Source organism: Cynocephalus volans, chromosome 3 (genome assembly GCF_027409185.1).
Source record: "Cynocephalus volans isolate mCynVol1 chromosome 3, mCynVol1.pri, whole genome shotgun sequence".
NCBI classification, from domain to species: domain Eukaryota; kingdom Metazoa; phylum Chordata; class Mammalia; order Dermoptera; family Cynocephalidae; genus Cynocephalus; species Cynocephalus volans.
The window spans coordinates 179,493,286-179,511,617 of record NC_084462.1 but is presented as its reverse complement, the minus strand read 5'-3'; the positions used below and the strand labels follow the sequence as shown (position 1 = coordinate 179,511,617).

At 56.7% G+C, this 18,332-nt stretch overlaps 1 protein-coding gene across 1 annotated transcript; it reads left to right on the top strand.

Moving 5' to 3' along the window:
* The first annotated feature begins 2,761 nt into the window (after positions 1-2,761).
* Positions 2,762-17,543, top strand: DEGS2 (delta 4-desaturase, sphingolipid 2). The gene is made up of 3 exons (XM_063091928.1): positions 2,762-2,843; positions 14,888-15,630; positions 17,397-17,543. Exons 1-3 carry the CDS (start codon positions 2,762-2,764, stop codon positions 17,541-17,543), a joined length of 972 nt encoding a protein of 323 aa, XP_062947998.1.
* Positions 17,544-18,332: the final 789 nt, after the last annotated feature.

The window sequence follows — 18,332 nt, the reverse complement described above, 5'->3', positions numbered from 1 at the left end:
TGCAAATGTGGGACAGAAGAGGACTTTGTTTCGGGGTAGCAAACGCTACAGTTAAGACTTCTGGGTGGAGACAGGCAGCTGCAGACACCAGAGCTCTCTGGGCCTCCAACCAAGGTCCGTTCTGAGAGCCAGCGAGCACCCCAGCCCCCCACTGCCGTCCAGCCCAGGGGAAATGGGGCGTGGAGGGATGCCAGGGAGTTGCTGAAGAGGGTCTGGTCATGCAGGCTTCCTTGTAGTTCCCGGTCCACCAGAGTCCCTGTTTTCTAATGCTGTTAGGGACTTAACAACAAATATATATGTAAATATGTGTGTGTGTGTGTATAAAACAAAGTTTTGTGGGTTTTGCATATATAAGTATATACATATATTAAATATTATATTATATATAAAATAAATACATATTTGTAAAAAAAAATCCCAAACTTTATTTTTAAAATAAACTTTACTTTTAAGAACAGTTTTAGATTTACAGAAAAATTGTGAAATAGTTGTCACAATTAATGAACCAACCACATTATTATTAACTAAAGTCCATACTTCCTTTGGGTTTCCTTAGTTTTTACCCAGTGTCCTTTCTCGGTTCCAGGATCCCGTTCAGGACAACGCATTACAACTGGTACAAATGTACTTTCTTTCATCCTCAGGACCAGGGACAGGGTGAGGCAATAGCTCGTGCTCCCGGCCAGGTCGTCATCTTGGAACTGAGTTTCTGTGCTCCGAGCTGACTTGGGGATGCAGGGGTTTACTACAAGGGCTCTGGGTGGGAGTCACGCATCCTGGACTGTCACTCCACTCCCACATCTCACTCCAGGGTGTCCTTTGACTTCTTCCTCTTTTGCCTCAGTTTTCTCACCTGTAAAATGAGGGTATTGGGCTAGACTCCTCTGGATGGATGGTGTCCAGGGATGGAGTGTGGGAGAAGTTTTTGGATCCCTGTCCTGGGGCAGAGGGGCACTGGCAGGCTCCATGGTGTCCCAGAGGGTAGAGCTGAGACCCAGGTGCGAGTGTCAGGACAGCAGATCTCACTGAGTTCCACGTGGGAGTGAACATTCTGACTTTGGAAGCGTTTCAAGTGGAAGGTCAGGGGCTGGGGCTCCGGTCCCAGTGCTGCTGCTTGTTCTCATATGCCTTAGACAAGGACCTCCCACCTCTGGGCCTCGGTTTCCCCATCTATAAAGTGGTGGCTGCTGGGATGGCTTCTGAGGGCCCTTCTGGCTGGGAATAGAGCAAGTTGCTTAGGGGAACATGAGCTTTGTCTCTGGAGGTGTGCCAGTGGGGCTGGGTGACCCCGTGTGGTGGTAACGCTGGGTTCTGGGGTCTCCCTGTTGGATGGGGAGTCTGGCCTTTGTGCCTGCCCGCTTTCCCACAGCTGACTCAGGGCTTGCAGCTGGCTGTCACAGGATGCCCAAACCCTCTTTTGTGGACTCATTCCAAAGCATTCAATTTGGTTTCCTTTGATGTCACTGTATTTCCTTTCACACTCATATTTCATCAGTTTATGTGATGTCTCATTCCAGTCACATAGTTACAATAACAAGCATGACTGGCACTGAGACAGTTGGCAACAACTCCAACTGATTCTCAGAGTACCAGGGCTGCCTTTGGTCTGAACAAAGAGACTGCCCAGTGTACCACACCCCTGCGCCATGGGACTTCCAGGGGACGGGAGGAAAGCTCACCATTGCTCTGTGCCAGCCCAACGCCTGCTTATGAAAGCTCTGGCTGCTGCGCCCGTCAGCTGCCAGGCAGCTCCCAGCAGGCGCCAAGCTCTGGTCCTCGGGTACACCAGGTGCACCCTCCAAAGCTCCGAAGGAGTGGGAGGAGGAAGAGAGGAATCCTGGAGAAGGGGAAGATGAGGAGCCCTGGGCCCCAACCTCCCCCAAACCCGACTGTCCACTCCGAGAACGTCCGGGGTCCTCGCTTCTGAGATTCCGCATCTGCTGGTCCCTCTACCACCTGTGCCTTTCCCTTTTTGCAGGCCCTTGTTGAGGCCCAAAGCAAAAGTCCCCTCTGCTGGACCCTACCAGCTGCTCCAGCACCTACCTGTGTCACGGCACGTAGCACCCTTCATCGTAATGGCCACTTCCGCATCTGGGGCCCCATCGGGACCTCGAGTTCCCTGAAGGCAGCGTCTGACTCCCCTCCGTGGGGCTGTGGCGGACACAGCGCCTCCTTGCGTTGTCGCGTGGGAGCGGCGGGTAGGGGAAGGGAGAGCTGCTGCAGCGAACCTTCTCTGAGCACCCTCTGTTTACTGGCACTGTCGCATGACTTTAACCCCTGTCCTCCCTTTAACCGCTGTTCCCCCTCCTCGGTGGGGGCAGGGGCGGCAGGAGCCACAGAAGCCCGAGCGCGAGCGGCTCTGGGCCGCGGACAGAGCTGGCGCGCGGCTGCCACCGGGCCTCGGCCAACCCCGACGACTGGCAGCGGGCGGCAGCCGGCGTCCCCGCGCGACGAGGGACCCGGGGACTCTCGCGGGTCGCGCGCGGCCACCGCAGTCCCGCCGGGGCGCAAGCATAGCCCCGTTTCCCAGCCGAGGCAACGCAGGCTCCAAAAGCCTCCGCGACCCGCCGCCAGTCCGCACGGCCCCCGGCCCGGCAGGAGGCGGCACTGCCCCGGGTCTCCGGGACCGGTCGCCCCTGGCCCCGCCCCGCCGGTGGCCCCGCCCCGCAGACCCGAACTAGTGCCGGCCGCGCCGGCTCCGGGGCAGGTGCAGCCGAGCGGGACCGCGCGCCGTGCTCCGGGCTGTGCTCCCCGCCCCGCCATGGGCAACAGCGCCGGCCGCAGCGACTTCGAGTGGGTCTACACCGACCAGCCGCACACGCAGCGGCGCAAGGAGATGCTCGGTGAGCGCGGGCGCCGGGGGCTCAGCCCTGGGGGCCCGATGCCGGCCGGCACCCCCGTCGCCGCTCCGGCTCCCCAAGGGCCCCTCGCCCCCCGGCCGAAACTCCTCTCGGGTCTCTGCCTCCGTCCTAGGAACCCCCGAGCCGGAGGACCTGAGCCCGGGTCCGCGCGCCCGGGAAGCGCGTCTCGGCTCCGTGCGGGCGGGGGACACGAGCCACTCCCGGGGCCGGGGCGCCAACTCAGGGCCCGGGACGCGATGGCGCAGGGGCGCCCCGGGGGCCGCCGTGCTCCGCCGCAAACACTGGGCGCCTGCTGCGTGCGGAGCCCCTGGGGCCCGCGGCCGGCCGGAGCCTCCGCCGAGCCCACCCCAAAACTGGAGTCCAGGGTGAAATGAGCGCTTTTCTTCCCCTTTGGAAGAAAGAAACATTGTACCAAAGAATCCCGTCTATTTTGGCGTGAGCCTACTACACGGTGGCCGCGTCTCCTTGTCGTTTAGTGGCCTTCTGCGAGTCATTTTTACCTATGGGCCACACCATCTCACGTATTCACCCTCATTCATGTCGGTGGCCCCGTCTGTCCCACAAGCAGGTTGTCTTTTAGAATTGACCCAGGACCTATAGTTCTTTACCCGGGATTATGGAGTTAAAGGACTCACGCTTCGAGAGAAAAGCTTTTTCTAGCTGCCACCATGTCGCCCCTGCAGTGGAAGGCCCACCCCTCCCACTCCTGGGATGTCCCCACAGTTTCGCCATCACCATTGTCAAAGGCATTGGCTGATGTTTTACCAATTATATTGGCCAAACAATACTGTTTCTGATGTGGGTTTAATTTGCATGTATTTAATGATTGGTTTCAAATTTTAATTGGCCGTTTAAATTTCTTTTCTCTTTCTCTTGGGGTTGGTTTTTTGCTTGTTCATTTGTTAGAGCTCTTTGTATAGGAGGCTTTTGGCCTTTTGTCTGTCTTATATGTTGCAGTATTTTCCCTGTTTATTGTCTTTTGCCATCACAGAGGCCTATTTGTTTTTGAGTGCACTTGAACCTTTAGTTGGGCTCTTTTCTTTAGAGTTTTTCACTTCTGTGCCTTCCTGTCCTACCCAAGACTATGGAAATCTCCATCCTGTGACTTTTAAATCTTTCAGACACAGGATATATTTAACGGTTAGCACGTGACTGCACCCCAAGGTAGCTGGGGGTTCAGGAGTGGAAACCCCTGGGTGGGTTTGTGACTTTCATGGTTTCCCAGCACTATCTGTAGTCTCACCAGTGGTTGCATCTTCTCCTGTGCCTGTGAACTTCCTGGAATGGCTGAGGGGACATCGGTACTCAGCTTGTTCTTCCTCCCCACATAGGTGAACAAGGTGGGCATCTTGGCTACTGCCCTCAGTAGGGCGGAGGCAGGGCTGAGGCTGGAGCAGGGACCTCCTCAGCCCTGTGTGCGTTTCCATCCCCTCATGGTCTATGGAGTAGGAGCTTGGGCCTACCACAGAGCTGCTTGAAGGGATCCAGATAACTCTGGGATGCAGCCTCACTTTCCCAATCTGTGAAATGGGCACCATCATCCTACCAAGCAGAGTGGGTGTGGAGATGAAACAAAATCTCAGATGGGAAGGTGCCCAGTGGTACCTGGCACTCCAGGATGTGGGGAAGGATCTCTCTAAAGAGAGAAACCATGGGGTCTGGAACTTTCTGGAGGGGGTGGCTGAGAAGATTGGAAGACTTAGAGAGGAGGGAAGTCATCTCAGGCCAGGGCCTGGGCCCGGGTAGCGCAAGTTCTCAAGGGCTGGCTCTCCAGGGAGCTTCTACATGCTCCTTTTACACTGGGGCTGTGTCTTCCTTCCTACCTGTCCAGTGTTGAGCTAATGAACTAGGAATATGCCATTCTTCCTCCCTGCCAGGCATTTGCACAAGCTGTTGCCCTGCTTGAATGCCCTTCCTCCCTGCTCTGCCTGGTTCTCTCTTGCTCAGCCTTGCCTGGCTTGGTTCAGTTCCACCTCCCGCACGAAGCCCCTCTGGCTGCACCTGAGGGCTCTGGCCCACTGGTTGAGGATGGCTCTCTGGGTCTCCCTTCCATGGCTCCAGCCCATCAGGCTCTGGTCTCTCTGGGGGCACAGATCAAGAGCTTGGCTATAGAGCTGCTCTTCTGGGAAGGACCCCAACACGCACTCGTTAGCTATGGGTGAGTCAGAAAACATGAGGAAATTGAGGTTTGGGCAAGTTACAAGGGGTTAATAATAGTATCTCCCTTATGCAGTTGTTGTGCAATTAAATGAGGTAGTGTGTAAAGTGCTTAGCCCAGAACCAATGAATGGCAGATGCTATGATCATCACTAATGTCTTACGGACAGGCCTGTAGTTTCCCTGAGGACAGGAATGCCTTCTGTCTGTGCTTTCCTGATGCCTGTGCTGTTCCCAGCACTGGGAGGAATCCTATGTGTATCTTCCATCTCTTTTCAGAAGAGGGAGCAGAGGGGGACTCAGAGAGGGAAAGCGACTTGTCCAGGGCCACATAGCCTGGAAGCCACAGAGGCCAGGTTGGTGCTCAGGCTGACTCCAGCCCCACTCGGCTGGATGCTGCAGCCTATGCCAGGCTCCTGGGGGCCCGTGGATGTGCCCAGGATTAGGATCAATAAACATCCTAATCTCAAGTCACAACCCAGGAAGTCCTTGGAAAGAGCTGGCTCCAGGTGCTCTCCAGGTAGGGCCAAAGTCCATATCCAGCTCCTGCCTGGGATGGGTACGTGTTCCCAGGCACAGTGTCCTTAGAAAGTGAGGTTCCACTGCACCCCCCAAGAACCTGGTCTCCCAGGCCAGGGCTGAGGCTTCGTGTTCTGGGAGAGCAGGAATGTAGCCTGTGAGACTCTGGTCCCATCAGAGACCAAGCCAGGTGTGGCCACTGGAATAAAAAGCAGGCTTCAGATTTGTTTTTTGTTTTTTTTTTAAACAAATAGCTTTGTAATTTTTTTCTTTAAATTATGAAAACAGGATACACATGGTAGCAAAAAAAGAAAAAAAAAGTTCAAATAATCAAAGGAAAACAGGGCTGGCCGGTTAGCTCAGTTGGTTAGAGTGCAGTGTTGTAACGCCAGAGTCAAAGGTTCGGATCTCTGTACCAGCCAGCCACTGAAAAAAAAGGAAAACCAGGAAGTAAAACTCTTGGCAAGTGTTAGACTATTTGCTTAGGAAAAGGCCCTGGCTGGGACTGGCAAGTGGTAAAATCCAGAACAGAACTGGCCAAAGCTACAAGGGGAAATTGTGGGCTGTCATCCACAGAGATGCCCAGCTCCAGGGGTGGAACCCCTCCCATGTCTGTTACCAGGGCTGGGATTCTCACAGACCTTCAGCACATATTTGTCAGTGGGATGAAAAGCAGGTTTAGTGAGGAGGAGGAGCACAATGACTCCTGAAGGCACTTTGGGCCACTTCTCACATTTCCTATGTCAAACCGGGTTCCCAAAGTTCTTCCCACGCTGACTGGATAGGGTTATGCTTGTCTTTTGGTTTAAGTCCTGAGGTGGAAGAGATTGAAGCTGTGGGAAGGGGGATTCCCAAGGCACAGGATCATTCCAGAGCTGGAAGGAAGATGTTTAGGAAGGAGGGGGTTAAGAGGGCTTTGGTGCCTTTGTGCAGAGAGGCTTGTTACAGAGAGGTCAAGTTACTCTACTGCAGGAGGGGGAAGGCCCCGAAGCTGTAAGGTGTTGTATTTAAGCATTTCCTGCTGTGGCCACCAGGTGGCACTATCAACAGTAAGAAGCTTGGTGGTGGGACAGGGTCACATGGGAGCTGGGAAGCTGGTGGGTGGCAGAGGAGGGATGTTGGAAACTTGGGGAGCACTTGGATGATGACACCCAATGTCAATGAGCAATGACAAGGACCACCTCCCTTGTAGCCAGAGAGCAACTGTCATGTGATGGCGTCTGGCCTCCCTGGGAAAGTGGTAGGAGCACCCAGTCCTAGACGGTGCCTGGGGCCACAGAAGGGTCCAGAGTGGAAGTGAGAAGAAGCCCCATTCTCCTGAGAGCACTGCTGGAGATGAGAGAAGTGAGTGGGGGCGGGGTGGAGGAGTCTGGTGTGGGGCCTTGGGACACCCTTGCTCAGCCGCCTGTTTCTGCCATGTCCCCTCACTGTGGAAGGCACAGCAGATTTCTCAGGAGAATTTCTGAGAAAAAAGCAAGTGTCATCAGAGCTAAAGGGAGATGAGACTGCTCTGAGGGGTCAGGCTGACCTCCCTTCCACCAGGCCCAACCTCCTGCTCTGTGCCCTGGGTCCCCATAAACATCGGATCTGCTGGAGCCAGGTGTGCCAACCCCTCAGTACCTGCTGCCTCCTCCTGCACCTCACCCCATGGCTCCTTTGCCCCCAGGAGCACCTCCATGTGCTCACAACCCCTGGACTGTCAGAGCAGATGTCTTTGAGATGAAGAGAGCCCAGAGAGGGACAGGGGCTTGCCCCAGGGTATACAGCAGTCGCAGCCACCCAGATTTCCTCTGGGTGCTTTGCTGCATCATACATAGCCTTGCTCCAGGAAATATGCTGGAACTTCAGAAAGTTCACGGAAAAATAGAATTAAAAAAATATATAAATCTTTCCATGAACTTTTTTAAGTGTCCTTGTAGCTTCTGGGGGGCAGAGGCCCCTTGTGGAGCATTCTTTCCCCTTCTTTGGTGGGGTCACTGGAAATAAGGCAAGTTGTTTCACGTTTTGGTGGGGCCTCTGTTTCCTCTTCTCTAAGATGGAGGCTGGTCACCTCCTGGCAGGGTGGTGAAGCCCGAGTGTGTCAGTCACAGGCGCTGGATACTGTTCATGGAGTCAGACTCTATGCTAGGACCCCAGCCACTGTGAAGGCCTGGAGTTGGGGTCCTGAGTTCAAGTCTTGACCCCATTGGCCTCCTGCACCTTGGAGGGCCTTTCCTTGAGCCTCGCTGGACCAGAGCCCTCCTTTCTGGTCATGCCTGGACAGGGTGACTTTGAGCAATGGCTGTTGGTCATGGCCAGCTGCCCAGCTGCCCGGGGCCCCACCTGGGGCGGCTGTTGGAAAACTGTTTGTATCTGTTTGTATATCTGTTTGTGTTTGGTTCCAGGCAGTCATATTTCCCCATCGGCGCAGAGCCCTGGAGGCATGCAGGTAGCCTGGCCACTCCTGCCATCCAAGGGCAGCTGAGTGCCCACAGCAGGCAGAGCCAGCCTAGTGGGCCCGGGTTCAGGTGTCCAGCTTGCGCTGGTCTTCCATCCTCCTGAGGCTGCCAGGGAGAGTTTCTCCCTCTCCTCGGCCTTTCCACCTCTCCTGTGGCCCAGAGAAGATGGAGCCCAAGGTCATGGAGCCCAGTGACTGTCCCTCCCCAGTCCCACCCACGTTCCCTGTCCCCTTCCCTCAAGCCACTGCAAGAGGCCCCTCCTGTTGGGCCAGCACCCCTTGCCTTCTCCGTGACACCCAGCCTGGCTTTCCCTGCCACCCTCCTGCCGTCCCCTGGTGATTTCCTCTTGCTTTTATCTTAACCAGCTAGCCAGCCCTCTCTGCCTCATGCCTGTCCTCACTGTCTCCACACTCCCCCCCTCACCTCTCTGCCATCTTGCCCTGGGCTGTGTGAAATGGCTCCTGTAGAGACCCCCGTGAGCTTGCTAAGTCCAGTGGGCACCTGTCCTGGCTTTCTGTCCCTGGTCCTCTTGACCCCTGGCAGCTGGACACCTCCAAGCACCCAAAGTGACCTCAGCCAGCACCTCTCTTCTGCACTTCTGGTCTCCCCGGGACGTCCCCTAGGCCTTCCACTCCCCTAGGGACCTGGAAACTCTGGAGTTGAAAATGGCAGAGATTTGCAGTTGTCTCTGGGTGAGGGTTGAGCTTTCTGCTGGCAGGGGATTGATTGGCGGGTCAGCTGGATCCTGTTCCCAGGTGGTGTTGGGGTGGGCCCAAAGCAGCCCCGCTCCTGAGGTGCAGCCTTCCTGGGGTCTCCACTGGAGGCCGGGGTGTTCAGTGAGGTCTGTCTGCCTCGATGGGTTGGGACTCCCAGCCCGTGCCATCTCCTGAACCTTCTGGGCTTGCAGCTCCCAGAAGCTGGTCTCGGAGTCCTCAGGGGCTGGTGTTTTCAGCTATAGCCCCTTGGCTGCTAGTGCCCTTGGCTGGAGCCTCCCTGCCCATGAGCGCCGCTGTCTGCCTCTCAGCGCCTTGGGCTGCTGTGCCCTGCTACGCCTGTCGTTCACAAAGTGCCTTCAGGCAGGCGAGGTGACCAGGGCTCGCTGTTTCAGTCCCCTTCTCAGCGTTTGCACCCCAGTGCTACCTGCCATGTCTGAGTTGCTTCCAGCAGGATGGTGGGTCCAGCGGCTCCCCGGGGCCTAGGAGCCTTGGGCCTGCTCTCATCAAAACAAGCCTAGAGCCAGCACCCCTGGCCCCACAGGTGGGAAGTGAGATGCTTTTACTCTCAGATAAGAAAACCCTAGTTAATGACAGCAATAGTAGCAGCTCGTGCTTACTGAGCGATGGCACTCTGGGATTCAGAGCTGCCATGGGGCTGCCCACAGCCCTGATGGGTGTGGATGAGTGCCATCTCATTTCCCAGATGGAGATGACAGTGGGGCCGGGACTCCCCCTGGCCCCACTGTCCCCTGGCCGAGGGGCTGGCCTGAGGCACCCTGGGCCTGTTGGGAGCTCGCCTGAGCACCACCTCCTGCCAGATAGGACTGTGCTCAGGCCAGAGTCCACCGAGAGGGGACTGCTGGGGCGCACCCATTGGACGGGCCGGCCCTGTGGCTGCCCTTGAGATTCCAGCGGCTCTGTGAGCCTGAACACGCCTCAGGGCTGCCGGGAGGCCTGAGCTTGATCCCGTGGGAAAGACAGGACTGCCCGGCCGACAGGTGGGGGTGACGCACTGGCATTCCATGTGGCATAGTTCTCCTCTCTCTGATGGCCCAGGTGGAGCCCTTGAAGTGATGCAGGGAAGGCTGGGGCTCAAGGGGCCTAGGGTCCTTGGAAACTTGGGAAAAGGAGGAGGGGGCACGAGGCTCCCTGAAGGCGGGCTGAGCAGGGGGTGGGGGAGGGACCTCCCAGGTATATTCTCATTTGCTACCCCACATCCTACCCCCAGGCAGGACTACTTTTCTTTTTTCAATAGGTGGGGAAACTGAGGCCCATGGCCCAAGGCCGTGGCTGCCAGGCTCTGTCATTGCTTTTGTCTCTGAGGAGCATGGATGGCAGTGGTGGGTGTGCGTGTACCGGCCTGGATCTAAGAACTTGGGGCCTGGGCCCTGCTGCACCACAGCTCACCTGACCGTGACTAACCCGGCCCAGGTGTGGCTGGTCCGCCCTCCTGCCCCAAGGCTTGGCCTCCTTCCAAGGGGAAGCAGGGGCCGCCCGCCTTATGGAGGCTGGTGCTCTTGAGCTTGGGTCCCCAGGTGGGCCTTGGCAGGGAAGGAGCTGGCTGCTGCCCTGTGGGGGCTGGGGATGGAGACTAGTGCCCAGAGGCTGCCCCCAGATGAGAAGGGCTAGCAGAAGCCCACTGGCCTGGGGTCCTGGGTCCCAGCCTGACATCAGGGATGCAGAGGTTCAGGGGACTCTGCCTGTGGTTTCCCGGGCACTGTGCTGTGGGGCCAGAGCCTTCCTAAGGGCTGATGCTGCCCCATGTCCTCTGGCCCTTCCCATCATGAAGACATTTCTTCCTGGGTCCACTTGCTGCTGCTGGATCCTCACCCCAGGCCCCCAGGCCCCCACTAGAAGCACCCATCTCTCCGGGCCACTCTGAGGACACCCTGTGAAGTGTCTCTGCTGACCCTGGCCCTCCGTTGGGGCAGGAACAAGCTGGGATGGGGCCTGCCCCTGCACGCTCTCCTGCTCCACCCCCCTCTGCCCCTCCGCTGCCCCCAAGCCCTCCCTGAGCTGGCGGGTGGTGCTGGCTTGTTCACCTTGGCCAGGCCTGGTGGGCACTGGGGCAGGGCTGGTTCTGACTGGTTTCTGTGTTGGGGGGTGTGGGGGACGGAGGACAAGGGGTTTGCTGACCCCTTGACCATTTTCCTCCTTCCCACTGTAGTTGTTATAGGAGTTTTCTGTGGCTGCGGTAACAAACTGCCACAGATGGGGTGGCCTAAACCAGCACTCATTATCTTGCAGTTCTGTGGGTCAGCACTCCTGGGCTAACATCAGGGTGTCAGCAGGGCTGTGTTCCTTCTGGAGGTTCTAGGGGAGAACCCACTTCTGGTCTTTTCTGGCTTCTGGAGGCTGCTGCATCCCTCTGCACGGCCCCTTCCTCCATCTCCAAAGCTGCAGGGGCAGGATAAGCCTGTCTCATGTCCTGTCATTGTAACCCCCTCTCCTGCCACCCTCTTCCCCTCTTAGGACCCTGTTGATGACACTGGGCACCCCCCATCTTGGGGTCACTGACTAGCAACAGTTAATTCCATCTGCGCTGTAACTCCCTGCCCACGTAACCTAACATGGTCACAGGCTCTGGGATTAGGGCGTGGGCATCTTGGGCCCGTTATTCTGCCCACCACAGGTGCAGATCTCTCCCTGCCTGGACTGGCTCTCCTGGCTTTAGGTGCCAAAGAGCCTCGGCCTGCATGGGGGCAAGCATCTCGGAGGTTGGCCTCTCTGAGGGGCAACCAGGCTGTGCCACTAAGCAATGTGGGCAGGGCTGAAAGGAACACCATTCATTGCCCTGAACACCATTAATTCCACCCCCATTGTTTCCTGATCCTGTCAACATGTTTACACAGCTATAAACTCTGTGATAGCCTCTGATAGCCCGTGCTTAACTTGACTCCAAAGGCCATTTCTATTAACTACTGAACACAGGATTAGTTCGGGCTCCTGCTCCTAGTCTCATGCAGCCTGAGCTTTCTTGGGCCTTACCTCGTTAATCCTCCTTTGAGCTTAGAGCTGAAGTCACCTGCCTGGAAGCTGGGATTTTTTTTAAAACTTTTTTTTATTGTGGTAAAATATATATAACATAAAATTTGTCATTTTAACTACTTTTAACTATGCAATTTGGTGGCACTGATGATTTTCACAATGTTGTGCAGCCAGCACTACTGTTTCCAAAACTTTGTCCTCACCCCAAACAGAAACTTGTTCCCAGCCCCACCTCCCAGCTCCCAGTAATGTCTACTTTCTGTCTCTATGGATGTACCTATTCTAGATATTTCATAGATGTGGAATCATAGAATGTTCGTCCTTTTGTGTCTGCCTTCTCTCACTTAGCATTCTGTCCTCAGTTCATCTGTACTGTGGTACGTGTCAATGACTACATTCTTTCGTTCCTTTTTAAGGATGAATAATGTTCCATTGTATGGATAAACCACATTTTGTTGTCAATGTCACTTGGGTTGTTTTCACCTTTTGGCTGCTGTTCATGGTGCTGCTGTGAGCATGGGCGTGCAAGTATATTTCAGTCCCTGTTTTCAGTTATTTGGGGTATATATTCAAGACTGGAATTGCCAGGTTATATGGTCATTCTGTGCTTAACTTTTTGAGCAACTGCCAGACTAGACTGTCTTCCACATCGGCCGTACCATTTTAATCAGTCCCACCTGCATATGCGGGTTCCAATCCCTCCACATCCTCACCGATTGTTATCTTCCTTTTTTAAAGTTCCAGCCATCCTAGTGGGTGTGCGGTGGTGTCTTGTGGTTTTGATCTGCACTTCCCTGTGGGGCATCTTTCCATGTGCTTCTCAGCCAGTCATATATCTTCTTTGGACAAAAGTCTATTCACACCCTCTGCCCATGTTTTAATTGGGTTGTTTGTCTTTCTGTTCCGTGGCAGGAGTTTGTTATATATTCTAAAGATTAAACCCTTATTCAGAGCTGGAATTTGAACCCAGGCTAGCCTGCACGTGAGCCCTGTTCTGAACACTGCTCCCTCCCATGACCCCCTCCCCCTCCCCTGCACCACCCTCTGGGGCCCCGTTAAGTGGGGCAGAGGTTTATTACTGGTTGCTGGGCTTGTTCGAGTGACTATCATCTCTGGGGATCTAAATGGGTGGTTTCCATGGCTGGGGTCAAAGGGCCCAGGTAGTTTTGTGGAGCTTGGAGACCTGTCCCAGGCTTGGTGGTGCTGTGTCAGGCCCGAGATTGGTGGAGTGGGGGCCAGGATGGTGGGGCGGCCTGGCTGTGCCCCCCTCTGCCAGCTGCCCTGGGAGTCATACCCAGTATTGGCCCTGAGAGGTGGGTGCGGCACATCGGGCCACCTGAAGGATGTTCTTGGGGCCACTACTCCCTTGGTTTGGAGCCAAAATCACATAGCTGCAAGATGAGGTGAAGGCTTGGTGGGAGCTCCAGTGAGCAGGCAGCAGGGTGTTTAAAGGCTGTCATTAAGCTGCAGGGTCGCCCTCTGGGGCCTGTGATTTAGGAACCGTCTTCCCTCCCAGCAGACGTGAGCTATACTGTCAATGCCAGGACTGTTCTGTGGGCACACACTCTATGAGGCACATCACACCCTTGTCCTCTTACACTGGGTATGCTGAGGCCAAGAGAGAGGCGGGAACACACCCTGGCCACACAGCAAGATCAAAGCCCAGCAGGTTTCTAGGTCTGACCTACCCTGAGACGGTGCTTGTGGCTTGGTGGCTCAGGCATGAGAGTTTTAAACCTGAGTCTCCCCTCTGCCTGGGGCAGACTCTCTTTGCCCACATTGTGTTTCTTTCTGACACGCTGTTTTGTCTTCAGTCACTGGAGAGGCATACCTGTGCCTTGCTGGCTGGTGCTCCAATGCCACACACATCTTGATGGGATCTGGAGGCTGGGGACGCACCTTCAGGTGCAGGCTGACCTGGCATCGCCTGTGTCCTGCCCCTGTGGACTATGAGGAGAGAGGAGGCCTGGCTGTGGGGCTCTGCCTGGCTGAGGCAAGCTGGCACATCCCTCTCATTCTGTGCACAAAGGGGGAGCACCTGTCTGGGTCACTCGAAAAGAGCTGGGGCGGGATTCCACCTTGGCCTGGCCCATTCCAGCCTGGGCCCCAGCCTCTGCTGATGTCCTGGGAGAGCCTCTTCACAGGCCAGCCCTGAGGAGGTTAAGCCGAGGCTGCCAGCTGCTCACTGGGCAGTGGGTGGATGCTGGAGATATTGGGGACCCTGGAGACCGGCACTGACTGACCCAAGGATAAGCCCCTGCCCTGCTAGCTTGGTTTCCCCACCTGTGCATGACGGCGCTGGCTCCATCTCTCTTGAGGGCCTTTCTGCTCTTGCCCAAGGAACCAGGGGACAGAGCAGACCTGGGGGTATGCTGAGTATGAGATGACCCCTCCTGGATGCAGCACCAGCCACTCAGCCGCCTTCTGCCTCAAACCTGCCAGCCCCTCCTGCCAAACAGCCACGGAGGTTTCTAGAAGGCACAATTGTCTTCCCCCAGGGTCCTCGCATCCACCTCACCCTGCTCTTCCTGCCCTCCCCAACTTTCCCTCAGGTCTGGCTGCTGCCTGGCCTGGAAGGCCCTCCCCTGCCTGGCCAACTCCTACTCACATTGTTTTTTCCTTTTCTGTAAAACAAAAATACAGAAAAGTATAAAACATGCCATAACAAACACCCACCCAAAACAGACACATTCAACATTTTATCACATTTCCTTCAGTTCTTGTTTGTTTTAAGAACTGAGACACTGAGACAAAGCTGAGCCCTCCATGTTTCCCCCAGCACCCCCCCCCCGCCCCGGTACCTGATGAGTTTGGGGGCGTCCAGTCCACGCTGTCACCCTGGTTACATCTAAGCCTCCAGCAGTGCAGGGCGGCTCTGCAGCTGCTTCCATTTCTGTCATTTTGTCATTGGGTTTCTGGGACCCGTGGTGGCAACCACTCTTTAGCTTGGCTGGTGGCAGATATCCCTGCTCTGGAAAGTCTCCCTAGAACCCCCCTCCAGGTGGTGGGAGGGGGCCTGTCTGCCCCTGCACTCCCGCGGGGGTTGGAGGCTGCTGAACAGGGGCCCAGTTTATCTCTAAGTCACTGCCTGGGGGCTTAAAGGAGGGGAGGGAAGGCAGATGGGAGGCGGAGGGAAGAGTGGATAGCAGGGAGAGAGGGCAGGCAGCGAGGGCCCCGCCCCACAAGTTCTCCCGTGTCTTCCCTGCAGCCAAGTACCCGGCCATCAAGGCCCTGATGCGGCCGGACCCGCAGCTCAAGTGGACGGTGCTGGCGCTGGTGCTGGTGCAGCTGCTGGCCTGCTGGCTGGTGCGGGGGCTGGCCTGGCGCTGGCTGTTCTTCTGGGCCTACGCCTTCGGCGGCTGCGTGAACCACTCGCTGACGCTGGCCATCCATGACATCTCGCACAACACTGCCTTTGGCACCTGCTGCGCCACCTACAACCGCTGGTTTGCCATCTTCGCCAACCTGCCCATAGGCGTGCCCTATGCCTCCTCCTTCAAGAAGTACCATGTGGACCACCACCGCTACCTGGGTGGCGACGGGCTGGACGTGGACGTGCCCACGCGCCTCGAGGGCTGGCTTTTCTGCACGCCAGCACGCAAGCTGCTCTGGCTGGTGCTGCAGCCCTTCCTGTACTCGCTGCGGCCACTCTGCGTGAATCCCAAGGCCATGACCCGCATGGAGGTGCTCAACGCCCTGGTGCAGCTGGCAGCCGATGCCACCATCTTCACTCTCTGGGGGCTTAAGCCCATGGCCTACCTGCTGGCCAGCTCCCTGCTGGGCCTGGGCCTACACCCCATCTCGGGCCACTTTGTGGCCGAGCACTACATGTTCCTCAAGGGCCACGAGACCTACTCCTACTATGGGCCCCTCAACTGGATCACCTTCAACGTGGGCTACCACATGGAGCACCATGACTTCCCCAGCATCCCGGGCTGCAACCTGCCCCTGGTGTGTGGTTGGGATGGGCAGGGCTGAGGGGGCGAGGGCTGCATGGATGTCTAGAGAGGTGGGAAGCCCCAGGGAGGGCCTCGGGCCATGCTCAGGCCATCTTTTCCTTTTCGTGCTGGTCATGGAATGGCCACTCTCACTCATGGTCTCCAGGGCAACGGGAAAAGCCACACAACACAGGCAAGTGGCCAGCTGGAGAATAAGGAGGCAAATTCAGGGAAGGCAAAGTCTCCAGAGGCATTTTACACTGTAGGCTGCTTGGTTTAACGAAAACCTGCTTGAACCCCGTTATGGCATTTACTAGCTGTGTGTCATTGGGCGAGCAGCTTCCCTCTCTGTGCCTCAGCTTCCTTTTCTGCACAGTGGGTGGCATTAGCAATACTGCGTGAAGCACCCTCCTTACTGTTGTCTCCTGACCCCTCGTTCCTGCTCATTTCTTGCCACAGCCCTGTGACCCTCTAAGAGTCCCCTTCTGGCTCAGAGGTGGCCATCTTGCCAAGGTGTGGCCAGAGCTGCCAGGCAGTGGGAGCCTTGGGGGTTGGCACCTTTGCCTTGGGAGACCTGGAGTTGGAGAATTTCTCAGTGAGAAAGGAGGCAGGGGAGGAAGAGGAGGAGTCCCTCAGCCCTTACCCAGCTCAGGCCAGTTCCTGCCTCGCACTTTGATACAGTCTTGCTGGATAGAACCAGCTGGGGTGCCCAGGGTGAAGGAGGCAGCGGTGGGGAGGGTGTTCGGGTGCTCAAATGTGTGAGTGTGTGCCTGCCATGTGTGCCATATTCGTCCATGTGACTGTGTGTTCCTGCCATGTGTGCTGTGTTCCATGTGATTGTGTGTTCCCGCTGTGTGTGCCGCGTTCGTCCATGTGACTGTGTGTTCCCACCTTGTGTGCATGTATTTGTCCATGTGACTGTGTGGTCCTGCTGTGTGTGCTGTGTTCATCCCTGTGATTATGTGTGAGTGCTTGTCCATACGTGCAGGTGTTCATGCCACGTCTGTGTGTACACACGTGTGTTCATGGTCTGGGCTAGGCTGCCCTTCCCCTCCTCCTCCTTTCCTGCTGACCGTACTGAGTCCCTGCACTGTGCCTGACATCATCTCACCGAAACTGCACCACAGCCCATGAGGCAGGTGCTCTTGTTATCCTAATACCCACTTTACAGATGAACAGACAGAGGCTCAGAGAGGGCAGGGACCTGCCTCAGGAAGGCCAGAACACGGGCCCAAGCTGGTACACATGTGCCTGCTGTTAGCTGTGCTTGTCTCCTCCGCTGCTGGCCCCGCTGTCCTCAGCTTGAAATAGTCGAGAGCACTTCCTGGAGGAGGCAGGCAGAGGGTGTCACGTGCAGAGCAAAGGCTGGAGGAGGAGAGGAGGTGCACTACGAGGAGGGCTGAGGAGCGTGAATGTGACCCTGGGGTTCCACAGGACTCAGGCCCATGTGGGCCTCCTGGGTCGGAGAGTTGGGGGTGGGTTCTGGGGGAGGGGTGCGTTTTCAACTCCTCACCCTTCACCTGGGGAAGGTGCTTGAGCCTGTTGGTGCCCTCCCCAAGGGTCTCCCTCAGGCAGCACCAGCCAGGTTCTTCCTGGGAGCCCAGGGAGTGGTGAGCAGGAGGGAGGACCAGAGGAGTGGCCTGCCTGGCTGAGCTGGATAGCAGCACCCCGGGAGGTGATGGGGTGAGTGTGCGCTCATGTGTATGTACATCTGAGCACGTATGTACACGTGGGCGCTCACAGGTGCGTGGCCCCTGACCTCGACTCCCCTCTCCACAGGTGCGGAAGATCGCGCCCGAGTACTACGACCACCTGCCGCAGCACTACTCGTGGGTGAAGGTGCTTTGGGATTTTGTGTTTGAGGATTCCCTAGGGCCCTATGCCAGGGTGAAGCGGGTGTGCAAGTTGGCGGAGGACCGCCTATGAGCTCAGCCACCAGTGCCCATCCTGAAGGTGGGAGCCCCAGAACTGGTTTGGTTGCATTTGATTCCTGACCCTGGGTGACTGCTTTTGCACCCACCGAGCCCCAGGAGTTGCCATCTGTATCCAGGCCTGGCAACAGAGGCACTGGCTGCCTCCTGGAGGTGCTCCATCTGTGCATGGACTCGCCAGGGACCTTGGACAGGCCCTCCCTTCCTGGGCCTCACTGGGTAAGGCTTGGCCCTGCCCTGCCCCACTGGGACCTGGGTCCTCTGTACCCATGGTCTCCAGGGAGCCAATATCTGACATTCCCTTGCCCTAAACTTAATTCATCATTTATTTTCAGAGTCTGTGAATTGTGCTTCTCAGGGGGGTCTTGGTTAGAGCCTGGACCAGGCTGGCCCTGGCAGATGAAGCCTGAGGCGTCAGAGTGCTGCTCCCCCCGACCAGCCCCAAGTTGCTCCCCACTGGCTCCCGGCTCTTTGGGAGGGTTTCCCTGAGGGCCTTGTCATTGTGGGGCATGGGTAGCAAAAGCCATGCCTTGGATGTCTGCATGGTCCTGAAGCCCCTCATCAGCAGCCTGGCTCCTCCCCATGCTGGCTGAGCTCTGCAGAGGCCATCCACCCTTGGCCTCACTGCCAGCTCCTGCCACTCCCACCTGGCCTGCCTAAGACCTGCTCCACCTCACACCCTGACCTTGAATCCTTCCCTGAGCCCAGAGAGGGTTTGGGCCTGACAGTGTGGGGGCTGTACTCCCACAAACTTGAGTGGGGGCTGAGGAGTCCATATGGAACA

What these genes read in the sequence shown, in the direction of transcription:
- DEGS2 (XM_063091928.1), top strand. Translation starts at nt 2,762, where the DNA reads ATGGGCAACAGCGCCGGCCGCAGCGACTTCGAGTGGGTCTACACCGAC. An exon ending in GCGGCGCAAGGAGATGCTCG is followed by an intron (nt 2,844 to 14,887) that starts GTGAGCGCGGGC and finishes TCTTCCCTGCAG; the next exon opens with CCAAGTACCCGGCCATCAAG. An exon ending in CGGGCTGCAACCTGCCCCTG is followed by an intron (nt 15,631 to 17,396) that starts GTGTGTGGTTGG and finishes CCCTCTCCACAG; the next exon opens with GTGCGGAAGATCGCGCCCGA.